We start from the raw sequence: 12,772 nt of genomic DNA, 5'->3' as shown, positions 1-12,772 counted from the left end.
ACCCACTCTCCATTAATTCTGCCAATTAAGACTGACGGCTCCATCCGCAACACAAACCGTAGCATTCAGGATCCACTAACTTCACAATGGAAGTTTGTTTAATCACCTTGAGACATTGTCTGGTTAAAAATAAGCCAGTTGATGCATCCCCCACTAAGTAAACATGCAACCTAAAGTGATTACAGAACTGCAATGCAGGATGGTGTATACTTTATGTAGCCCCCTCTAAAGTAGCCTACATAGCAAAGACTAAAGCTAGTATCACACTAGCTCTTCCAAGGTCATTCTATCATAGCCTTCACTGACATTTAAAGAGTCATAACACACAGCATTGGACTGAGATTTCAGTGCAACAAACGATAGAGGTGGGCTCTAGTGCTTAACCAATCACTGCTCACCTTGAAATGCAAAGAAAATGGGGGGGGGGGGGGTGTTTGAAGGAAACAAAAATCACAGAACCAAAAGGTGCATGCATCCTAGGTCTTGTGTTTGATGTACAATAGCACAGGGAGGGGGGAGTTGAACTTGCCATACCTGCAAAAAAATAGCCACCAGCACCGAGAAGAATAGCATGTTAATTGGCTATGAAACAGCGAGCTTAGTAGATCTGAAACTCAAATTGGGAAATGTCATCAAGTCTAACATGCCCTCCCATTCATTTGTGTAGTGTGCTTCTAGCTTAAAGATTTCATAACATTGTTAACCAGACTACTTAGGGGTCCACCAAGCTCCATTTTGTAGGTTACAAATTGTTTTACATTAGGCATTTGTAATTCTACAAACAAAATCCACACCAACACCACATATGAATAAAAGCAAAACTGAAGACTACAAAAAAGACCAAGACTTCAACAACAAGTTTAATTCAGTGGTACCCATTTGTTTTAGAGGCCTACTGTGGCTACAGGTGCTACTTTTACTTAATGAAGCAAGAACATACATTAGATAGGATTTTTATGCTTTATTTATAAAATGGTTTAGTTAAAAGGTACACACAAGTAACACTGAAGCAGCAGTTACTCCTTAACATTAATATTTGCACTGGTGTGTGGCATCACGTTTCAATATTTAACAAGAGCCCCTAAAAGAATCAAGTATTTAAAGATGCCAAAAACATTGAATGTAAATCTCACTACTGTACTTTTGAATGAAAAAGGCAGCTACATTTGTAAAAAAGGGGAAATTTTTTTGCAGTTGACCACCCATATGAAAACCACTCAATTCACAAGATAAAACACGAGGCTGCAAAGTTTATAACCAACACTTTATTGGTTTACACCCAGTATTACACAAAAAACACAGCTATAAAAAAATCTGTACAGTTGAAAATGGTGTGACTTGCAGCCCTAAGGACATTGCCAATATTTCACTTAATTTCAAGTGATCACAGCAATCTCAATTTACTTAATCAGCATTCTTCAACAGTACCACAAACAGATGCAACACTGTTGTGTCAAGTAACTAGGTTTGATAGAGGGAAGTCTTACTCACCATCCTTACCACGTACCATCACATACATCCCATATAGTAACTTAACCCTTACACAGCAGTTATACAATGCTATTGCAAAGACTATCACAAAAAATTAAAACCAAAACAAAAAGCAAAGTGACTGTTGCACAATGAACAGCAGAAAATGGAAGAAAATCGAATTATAAAGTTTGACCCACAACAGCAAATGCTAATGTGGTACACTTAAAAGCTACAGAATACACAGACTTAAAAACATAGTGTATTTTATTTTTCCTTTTTAAATACCTCCTTTAATACAATAGGTTACACAATCTGCCCCTTATAGCCTATGGAATGTTAGTCTATCAGGCAAGCTTAGTCAACAGTATCTTGAATGTGATGCAACTTTAAGTACAGCCCCAACTCCATCCCACCCTCCCATTATAAAATAAAACCAAAAGATGTTTAAAAACCAAAAAGGAGTTAAAACAAAGGATATGACTGAAAATCCTTTCCCCAGATTCATCTTGTTCTTAAAAATGTGTTTCTACAATCAAACTACTAAAAAATTGTACTTAGAAAATAGTTGATAAAAATATTCCTCTGAATTATACAAGAAAGAGGTACAGGGACCACAGGATGTAAAGGTGTTCGTTACTCAGACTCTCCATCTTTCCCTTCTGATTCTTCTGAAGCAGGTGCCTACAAAAAGATCATAAAATTATATAATGACAGTCTCTGAAAACTATGCCCTCTGAACCCACCACCAACACTGGTGTTACTTGCCTCATTTTTAGCTTCTCCGTTTTCTGAAGGAACATCTTCCTTCTTTTCTTCTTGCTTAGTTTCTTCCTTGCCTTTTCCCTTTTTACCCTTTGCAGGGGCCTTTTCCTTCTGCAAAAAAAAAAAAAAAAAAAAAAAAACAATTTTACATTCTATAAGTATGAAGGGTGATCAAAAAGGTTGTACAATGGCAGAAACTATTTTAGCAAAATCCGAGTAAAGAAACAAAACATTCAAGCAGCTTTTCTATGCCACTCAAGACTTATCCAAGCATTTTCTGGAATCAACTTGATACCAATGGCATACACAGAGGTAACCCCAAAATTTAACCTAATGAAACTTTATGGGAGAAATATTCTGGGCTCAAGGCCCAAAATGAACAATTGTGGTTAGACCTTTGAGACACTGCAACCTTGTGGGCATTGAGACTCAAAATAAATGGTCTTCAAAACTGAATATGGAAAGTCCTCTGGATTTGAAGAGACTCCCACACATTAAATATCGGGGCATCCATTTTCCACATCAGCTCTTTAGTGCCCAGCAAAATGCTTCAATAATTCATTTAACACATTTCCCATATTCAAACCAAGAAATTAACATACCTTAACAAGGGGTAAATAGATAACCAAGTGAAGTTTAAAAAAAAATCTATATAAAGGATGTTGTCCCTTATCTACTTGAGATTATGGAGGGAGCATGCTGGCAAGACAAAACTCCTGTCAATCCCAGCACACTTACACAGGCCTGTTTTGTACAGATACAGTTCAACTCCTCATGGGACAAGGATGAGGGATGAAATCCCCTTCAGGTTGGCAGAATGTGTAATTGCCACAAAAGGTAGTGTCTGGGAATTAAAGCCCCAGACACTGGAGCAGAAAGGAGGCACAATTAGAGTACCATGGTGTGGGGAATTTGGTTTATTTTGGCTAGTATTCTAGACTAGAGTTGCACTTTTTTTTTTTTTTTTTTTTTTAAAAAAGGTTCAAGAGTTAACTCCAATAGCAAATGATTCAGCAATGGCATTTTAAAGAATATTCAGTTAAATTACAACATCACAAATTAGGCAAAATTACCAGATGAGCTCAAAACTTACCTTTGCTGGCTTTGGCTTGGGTTCAGCTTTTGTAGTCACTGGTTTCTAATTTGAATAAAAAAAATAAAAAATAAAAAAAAAAGTTAATATAAAATGGTTTTACACAGGTGGAGAACCCCATAGTAACAACAGAACACACACTTACAGCTGATAGTCTCTCCGATCTCCTCTTAGGCTAGAATTAGAAAAATTAGAAGATTAATTTCCATAACACCACAATTAAAACCAAATCTTTACAACATCCAAAAATAGGGTAAATTCAAAAACTTGACCCTAAATTACTTGAAATAACCTCAACTAACCTAGTAAACAAAATGTTCGGACATGACCTTACCTCTGTTTTTGCATCACTTTCAGTGTTTCCCTGAAAAACAAAGCACAGATACGGAACTGTTGGCGCACCAAACGACAAATACTGTTTCATTCCAAGTGCAAGAACCCATTTCGTCAAATTTTGCAAACGCGAAAATGTGCACGCGCCTAAGCCAGCGACAACCCTGCACCCTTACATAACCACGCATTTAAAATAAAGTCTCAAGTCAGGATCTGCTCAGTAACACCGCCCCCCTTCACCCACGAGAACGAGCGTGGAAGACCACGCCTCCTTCACCCCGCTACCATTCAAAAGTCAAAAAGGAGGGTTTCAGCGGCTCATCAAAGCCTTTGGCTCTACGTCACCACAGCTGCTCTACTTTCCCGCCATTCGTTCAAATTTCGAACTCCGACATCCTCAGCGTTTCTCCAAACGGTTGAAGAACATACGAGAATCCTCACGCGCCAGCATCGCCGTACGGAGAAATCGCCATTACATTACCAAAGCGGTGAAGACAAATGCAGCAGATCAAAATTACCCTACGACGCGGATAAACTACTCCTTAGTAATAAAGAAAAGCGAGCAAACAATTCACCAGTAATACCAACCGCAACCACCAGTTTGCATTTTAAAGTGGCCACATACCCTACAGCACAACCAAAACATACACCGTGCCAGCTTCTTCTCGCGTATCATAGCAGCCATGACACCCTTATTATACACTGCAGTTGCACGGGGCAACTGAAGCGCTAAGAAAGAGCGCACCGCCAAAAACACTCGAAGTATGCTGCAGTTATTTACAACGAAAACCCCCACTTGTATTTACAATTCCGCGTAAAAATTTAGCAAAAAAATTACAATCGATACGCTTTAGACAGCATATGAATAGACTTGTTTACCACGTTAAACTGCGAAACGCATTATTAATCAAACATCAGGGATTAGAAGTCCCCTTTTAAATTAAACTACGTTTCGCGTTTTCAGTACTACATCATAAAGAGCAAATTATCTAAAATGCATACAAAACCAAATCTAAAAACAACTTGCGTTAAATCAAAGCACCACCGCAACCCATTTATTACTACATGACGGTAGTAACTTACCTTTCTTTTCGGCATGGCTGTTCTAATTAGCTAGAAAAAAAAGAAAATAATTTCAGTAACCTTTGCAGACAAGATGGGGAGTATACGCGGGTGTATTTTATTTAAACGTATATACTTTACTATAACATACCGAATACCCCACAGGTCACCACACACAAATACCTAGTAAAGCAGCCTTGCTAGACGTTAATATGCCTTCAGAAAAAAACTAGATCAAACCGGATTGGACCCCCTTCCCACCCCCAAGACGGTATTCATTATGGCCCCAAACCGATGGGCCAGTCACTCTCCGCCCCCTGTTCGCCACTGATTGGCCTTAAGAAGTAATCTACATATTTTTAAATCAAAACAAGACACCTGTGTGGATAGGTTACCACGCCAATCATGCCTGTTTAGTATCCATTTTTTTTATCGGGGGGAGCGTTAGACGCCCCAGAACTCCCTGAAATTACCTTTGTCTCACGCCCTGATCTTGGTGTGTCTCGCCCGTTAGCATGGAACGACTGTGGGTTTGATGGTGCTTTGTACATTTGTAACATAAAATAATTTATATTTGATGTATTAGTTTATAAAGTGTATGGGGGTGAGGTGCACTTGTACATGCATATAGGCACGTAACAAAGCGCATCCGTGTTTTTACCACTGCTGTGCTTTAAAGCCCACGGTGTAACATCTTCGGTATTTGTCGCAGGAAAAAAAAAAAGCGCGGGGGGGAGGGGCCTTTGTGTTCTATCCCGGCGACGACCAAGAAAAAAAAAAACATGGCGGAAAGCTGTGCCTGGTTGCTGGTGCTGGGATCTGTGCTTTTATGCAATATTGTTAAAGCTCTCCTCCCAAGCGTGTCATCTTTTGTAAGTAGTCGACTTGTCGCTGAGTATCGCAGCATGGCAGATGCCTTTTTCCCTGCGCGGCGTAGTGCGGCCACTCACGCGGCTACGTGCCACCATTCATTCCACTCGGATTCTAGTGAAATGCTTTCTTTTTTCCTTTGCATGTTGTAAACATTCTAAGTGAAGAGGATTTGTCGTCTTCTTGCATTTATGAACATCGACTACATGTTTTGTGCAATAAAGTGCACATTGGCCACCACACACGCTATTACTCGTTTTTGTTCCGGGGTACGGTATGCTAATACAGGGCGAGCCAAAAAGATGTGCCACATTTGAAACGTTTATTGTACAAAAAACGAAATACTATAAAATAATTTTTTTACGACACAAGAAAAGGTATACAAAATAGATTTTTTTCCACTGTTTTAAAAATGATGTCTTCAAGGTGGTGTCTTGAAAAGTGTATCGCTAATGATGGCCTATTTCTGAACGCTCGCATTACTTTTTTCGGCCATTTCAAGGGAAAAGAGCGGCGATTTCGTGGCGAAAAGTGTCCTTGAGGACTTCCAAAGTTTTGAGGTCGGTGTGTGTATAGCGGTAGCCCCACAAGAAGAAATCGCACGAAGCGAGATCAGGCGAACCCATCCGACATCGCCGTGCAAGGAGATTAGCTTCCGAAACATCAATGTAACGTTCTGAAGTGACGGTGACCGTTGCTCTCCCTTCCCCAAAAAGTAAGGGCTTACAATGGCGAATTCTGCAACGGGACACCAAACTGTAGCACGGTCAGTGTTCGGGGTCTCTGGTAAAGTTCATGAGGGTTGGTTTCAGCCTAATAGTGAAAGTTTTGCTTATTTACGCCACAATTCAAATAGAAAGGTGCCTCGTCGCTGCACATGACGGTGGCATCTCGATGAATAGTTTGCAGAATGTTCGTGCACAACTCTGTACGGCTCTTCCGGTGAGTTCCTGCAATTAAGAACCTCATGCAAAATCTTCCTTAAAGACGTGTTGGAAATGCCTAAGGCAGAAGCATGTTTGCATGCTGAACGTCTAGAAGAGTGGAAAACTGATGCCCTAACAGCTTGGACGCTTTCGGGCGTTCATACATTCCGAGGATGGCCTGGAGATTTTCTGTTCAATGTTGTACCCGTCTGTCTAAATTTAGCCACCCACTGAAAAATTGTTTTTCGATTTGGGACATCACCAGGAATGCTGAAGTGCGTTCAGAACGCGCGATGGGTATTAATGATGGATTCGTTGTTTTTGAAGAACGTTTCGACAGCGAAGGCACGGTGCGCACCGGACCAAGCCATGTTGCCGCCTGAAAACCGCAAGGGATTGCCTGTCTCAGGACCCCCCAACCCACTCGAGTGCCCATTACCTCGCGCAGTGACCTTGAGAAATGTAGCTCAAACTTTACTTACTCTTATCAGTTTATAAAGTATATGGGGGTGAGATGCACTTGCACGTAGGCGCGTAACAAAGCACATCCGTGTATTTTTACCGCTGCTGGTGCCTTAAAGCCCACGGTATTAACATCTTCGATATTTGTCGCAGGAAAAAAAAAAAGTGGGAGGGAGTTTGTATTCTATCCCGGCGACGACCAAGATAAAACAAAATAAAAAAAGGCTAAAAGTTATACCTGGTTGCTGGTGCTGGGATTCGTGCTTTTATGCAATATTGTTAAAGTTCTTTTCCCAAGCATGTCAACTTTTTAAGTAGTCGACTTGTCGCTGAGTATCGCAGCATGGCAGATGCCTTTTTCCATGCGCGGCCACTCACGCGGTTACGTTTCACCATTCATTCCACTCGGATTCTAGCCAAATGCTTTCTTTTTCATTTGCACGGTGTAAATATTCTAAGTAATAATGACTTGTCGTCGTCTAGCATTTATGAACATCAACTTCATTTTTTTGGGGGCACGATAACGTGAATGTTGTCCAGCACACACGCTATTACTTGTTTTTGTTCCGGGGTACTGTATGCTAATATTAAGGCGACGGAACATGAAATGTTTTCAATGAGAATCCTCGCCTGCGATCCACGTGTTGCATTATTTAGCATTTTTTCTTTGTAGTTTCTTTTGCATCATGTATGATTATTCCATGCATTATTTAGTATTTGCCTTTTAACTTTTTTTTTTTGTATTCGCACTGTGCGTTTTTGTAAAGTGCGCCTGTAGAATTCGTAAACAACTCAAAAGTCATGAAATTAAACATATTACTTTAGTCTTTTTGTTTCCTCGAATCAACCTTCAGGCGTGCTTTTCATTTAGGAGAGTATGGGCCTTTCAAAATAAACACAGCTCTGTGTTTAGCACAGCTTTTTCACAGCTTTAGTCCACCAAAGCTATTGTCATTGTGGAGTTTGTAGGCGTTCTGCGTTTTCCTGTGCCCCATCCCATACAATTGATTGGTGATTAGAAGTTATTTTCTGAGTTTGCACTGTAATTAACTGATTAGGGGTTTTTCTTGTTTTGGTCAAATGATGCCAGAACAGATACAGACCTTGGAAACCTTAGCTTGGGCTAAGTACTGTATGCACACTGTTATAGAATGCAAGGAACAGTCCTGCCTCCTTTTCTGTTATCTTCACTCTGTATACCTCAGTCTGTAAATGTAACACCAGGTCATGTCACTTACATACATTTTCTGAAGATTTTGCACTTATGGGGTGTATTGATAAGGGGAATGAGACAGAGTATAGGAATCCGGTGGAGAACAGACTGCAGCTCAACATCAGCAAATTCAGGGATCTGGTTTCTCGTTTTTGCTGCACCAAAAAATCTCTGCACCCAGTCACTATTCAGGTAGTGGATGTGAAGGTGGTGTGTTGCTATAAAGTACTTGGTGATCAACCTCAATGAAAGTCTGGTCTCATAACACAGAAGAACTATATAAAACAGGGCAGAGCAGACCGTTTTTCTTAGGAGATTGTGTTTCTTTAATGTAGGTTGTGACCTCTTTCACATATTTTGCACCTCAGAGATGGCCAATGCGATTTTTTTTTTTTGGCAGTGGTGTGCTGGGCCACTAACATCACTTCAAGAGAAGCGCACTGAATCAACAAAAAGGCAGACTCAGTTATGGGGTGCACTTTGGCCCCCTGGAAGTTGTAGCAAAGGAGAAAATGAAAACAAAACTGAGTGCCATTATAAGCAATGCTACACGGTGACGCACTAACACTGTGTACTCTCATTTAACCAATTATTCAGAAAAATGGTGTCAGGAAATGCTACTGGGGTTCCTTTATACCAGGGGTCTTCAATCACAGTCCTGGAGGCCGCAGTGGCTGCAGGTTTTTATTCCAACTAGTTTCCTAATTAGAAAGCAATCCATGCTGATAATAAAACTTGGTATTGAACTATTTAGCTTGTTAATGCCTGCATTCATCCAAGAACAATTCTGATTGCACTGTAGAGTTTCCTTCTGTGAGAACATTATCCATATGTTTTGTGGACCAAAATAGATTTAAAGTTAATGGTCCTTCCAATTCCCCTCTCATTGATTTCTAAATATTTTTTATCACAGATACTTCATGGTAAGCACATTAGTTGGCGAGCTGCTGCTTTATTGGTTATCTGCATCTCATTATTAACTAATGTCTGATTAAGAAAACAGGCAACAATTAAAACTTAAATGCGGCTGCTAAAATAGGCAGTTAAGGGTTCTGAATGGTAACAGTCGAGAACTAAAATTAAGTCCAAAAAACATATTGCTTTAGTAGTAAACAAAAGGGTTCTAATTAAGAAATTGGTTAAAGTGAAAACCTGCAGCCATAACAGACTTCCAGGACTGTAATTGAGGACCTCTGATCTACCAATTAACTAAAATTTGTCTTTGATTAACAAGGCATAGAGTTAAACTCCAACTTTCATTATCAGCAAGGACTGAGTTCTAATTAGGACACTGGTTGGAATGAAAACCCGTAGTCACTGCGGCCCTCCAGGACCGTGATTGAGGACCCCTCCTTTCTACCAAGGGCAATATGCCTGCATGATGCCTTACTGAGACTCTAAGTCAGCAGTTTTTCTTTCTTTTTAGTCATTATAGTTTGTGTTCAAACAGTTGTATGTTTGTGTGTGTAAAATATATATATATGTATGTATATATATGTATGTATATGTATATATATAATATTTGCAGCTGGAGATCCACAAAGGGAGAAAAAATGAATCACATATCATAAAGTAGTTTTTATTCCTGAGCTTTCAACACCTGCCAGGGGTCTTCATCAGAGGATAATGCTTAGACTTACAAGAATCAAAGGCAATATATAGCAAAAAATTACGTGGGGGGGGGAGGGGAGGTGGCTAAGTCAGTGTCGCTTCACGAAGCAGCTGCACAGAAGGGAGCAAAGTGAAGATAATCTTTCAGCATTTTTTGACGAGCATCCATATCGTCTAGGTGTGCGAACAGCCCCCCCGCTCAATCCCCCTACGTCAGGATCAGAGAAAGTCAGCGCAAGAGAGAGAGAGAGAAAAGTAAGTTGGGTAGCTTCTCAGCCATCTGCCAATAGCGTCCCTTGTATGAAATCAACTGGGCAAACCAACTGAGGAAGCATGTACCAGAAATTAAAAGACCCATTGTCCGCAGAAATCCGCGAACCAGCAAAAAATCCACGATATATATTTAAATATGCTTACATATAAAATCCGCGATAGAGTGAAGCCGCGAAAGGCGAAGCGCGATATAGCGAGGGATTACTGTATTATATGATCTTTGCTGCTGTGAAATTTCTTTTATTGACCATCCATTGGGTTTGTAAACTAATGATGTAATACATGCATCTTTCAAAAATGACTACAAATAGTGTTTGGATTTGGATTTCAACTCTGTCTTCTGCCACTGAGAGGAAACAACTACCCTACATGTACCCTCAGTTCACTGAGTTGAAGCACCCTTAGTGATTCAACTACTGTATTATTTTCCTTGGTATCCTTATGTGTCTGAAATTTTCTTGCATGGTGCTTTCTGAATCGATTTTGTTCCTGGTGTAAAGCCCACTTCTTAGAATATATCACACTGAGATGCATTGCTCGCTTCCTGTGCTTTTTTTGACCACCACTAATGGTAGACAGCCTCCCATTAACCACTGTGAAAGCATTATTTGTATTCTTAAAAATACGTATAGTCCTTGTAGGTGACTCTGATTGTACCTTGTTAGTATTTAGTGACCCAACCTTCCATGGTAAGTTATTCACTTTGTAGTTGTTGAATGCTCCATTTTAGCTTCTTTTTTTGTAAAAGTAACATTACTAAAATCAGTAATTCCACTTTGCACCTCTAAAGTAGCGTGTCATCATTCCCACCTATGACTCACGAAAGCCAGACTGACCAAATAAATTGCTTAGAGAGACCGTACACATACACTTGCACAGACAGTAGTGTATTATTATATAGCAGAAGCTCTGGTGATAAACAGTCTCCTGCTGCAAGCTTCCAGTAAAACTCGGTGACTATTTTAAGCCAGTCTATTAATTAAAAAAAAAAAAAATTAGAAAAAAAAGTGATTTGAATGTCCTTAAATTTCTACTTTGTTTCACTGCTGGGTATCTTACTTGAGTCCTCAGGTTTCTGTCTGAAGAAATAGTTTCTAATGTTTGTGCCTTTAAGAAGCCTGAACTTGTGCTCATGTTCATGTTGCAAATTTTATTTTAAAGTAGCACATGCAATCAGGGACGTGCAGTCAGGTGAGGCTGTGCTAAATTAATAAGCTATGGGTTCATATATTTGTAAATCAGACTCAGAAGGAGTCCGTGCCTCACTAGCCATGAACCTCACCGCATGTCACTGCATGCAGTTCACCATGCACAATCTTTTTAACTTTAAGTACTTCCGTTTTTTCCTCTCTTAACTTGTGTAGAAGATATGAACAGCTCCTCCTGGCTCCTAACCACTATTCTTAACATCTAGATTTTTGGTTAATATGTACCAATAAGATGAGAACATTCAACTCATTATGATTACTATTTTATCTAATAGCAGACTTATCCCATACATCTCATCCCGATTTCCTTTTTTTAATATTTTGTTATATTCTAAAATTATTTCCATGATGTCTACAGTATATTGTTTTCTGTCTTTAATGCAGTCTTCCTTTACTTCCACTTGAGTCTCTAAAAATTTGACTATTTAACTGAAAACAACTGATGCTGATTGATAATTACACAATGCAAATTCAAAGAGTAAGTAAACTGCTGGGTAGTGCAGCAGTATAGTGTTAAGCAAAAGCACCTAATATCTCCAGCATCCTGGGTTTGAGTCTCGTAGCATTATCCGCATGCATCTTGGCCATGAGGGAGATTATAACACAGAAAATCAGAGAAAATGTTCAGAGTCTGATGGGTAAGGTTGAGTGGTGACTCTAAATTGGCCCAGAGTGAGTGTGTGCACGAGTGGTCCATATAATGGCATGGTGGACCGGCATTTATTACTGTATAAGAGATATTCTTTTGATTTTAACTTGTCACTCTCAATTGGGCTTTTATATGTTCCCCATTTTTCTGTGTAATCTTCTTCAGTAAATTAGGCTTCCTCCTAAATCTGAAAGATGTGCATGATAGGGTTTATTGGCATGTCCAAATTGGTCTGGCATGCATGACTGTGGGTCCCTGGCAGCCCTGGCTCTACTGTTTAGGCAAAGTTTGGGGAAGTGGCATTCTCTTTAAATGATTAAGACTGACTTACAAATACTTAGAATCAATACAACTATTCAGTGTTCACTAGCCAGATTATATTGTTTAATATTATGATGTTTGGTTTTAACTGATGATCTACAGGATCCACCAGTATTACAGGTTGTCTTCCAAATTCGAGTTGGGGGCAAAAATGATAGGCTACAACGTACAGTACATAACAATATTCTCAAACTGGCATAACAGTGCCCCAAAGATGTGTCAAAATAAAATTAAACATTTAAGAATGTGACGGGATGGAAGTTCTTGAATGAAACCTAAATGAAATGTATATGTTTATGTAGTTACCTTTAATGAGAACTTAACTACATTTTTACCAGCATTGTAAGATACCTGATAGGCTCTTGGTTTAAAAAGAGAGTTACAGAATTTTCACATCACATTCACTGATTATGTAACACAAGTGTTTTTTTTTCTTAGAAAACCTTTAAACCTTTAAAACTATGTGTTTTCTGAAATGACATCTTTCAAGCACATATTATTTTGAGAGCATCTTGT

General features: G+C 39.4%; 2 protein-coding genes across 2 annotated transcripts in view; one reads left to right on the top strand and one right to left on the bottom strand.

Moving 5' to 3' along the window:
- Positions 1-1,250: 1,250 nt before the first annotated feature.
- Positions 1,251-5,289, bottom strand: si:ch73-281n10.2 (Non-histone chromosomal protein HMG-14A-like). Its single transcript, XM_051926862.1, has 7 exons — positions 5,197-5,289; positions 4,745-4,774; positions 3,663-3,692; positions 3,474-3,503; positions 3,329-3,373; positions 2,239-2,346; positions 1,251-2,154 (listed from the first exon to the last, which is right to left on the bottom strand). Exons 1-7 carry the CDS (start codon positions 5,281-5,283, stop codon positions 2,107-2,109), a joined length of 378 nt encoding a protein of 125 aa, XP_051782822.1. The 5' UTR covers positions 5,284-5,289; the 3' UTR covers positions 1,251-2,106.
- Positions 5,290-5,377: 88 nt separating this feature from the next.
- The window catches only part of get1 (guided entry of tail-anchored proteins factor 1), a 51,552-nt gene continuing 44,157 nt past the window's right edge, over positions 5,378-12,772 (top strand). Inside the window, exon 1 of the mRNA XM_028800200.2 lies at positions 5,378-5,595. Coding sequence (XP_028656033.1) covers positions 5,506-5,595 — 90 coding nt within the window. The 5' untranslated portion in view covers positions 5,378-5,505. The remainder of the gene's footprint in view (positions 5,596-12,772) is intronic.

This window comes from Erpetoichthys calabaricus, chromosome 4 (assembly GCF_900747795.2).
Source record: "Erpetoichthys calabaricus chromosome 4, fErpCal1.3, whole genome shotgun sequence".
Classification (NCBI taxonomy): domain Eukaryota; kingdom Metazoa; phylum Chordata; class Cladistia; order Polypteriformes; family Polypteridae; genus Erpetoichthys; species Erpetoichthys calabaricus.
The sequence above is the reverse complement of the archived record's forward strand: the minus strand, read 5'-3'. Positions and strand labels throughout refer to the sequence as shown.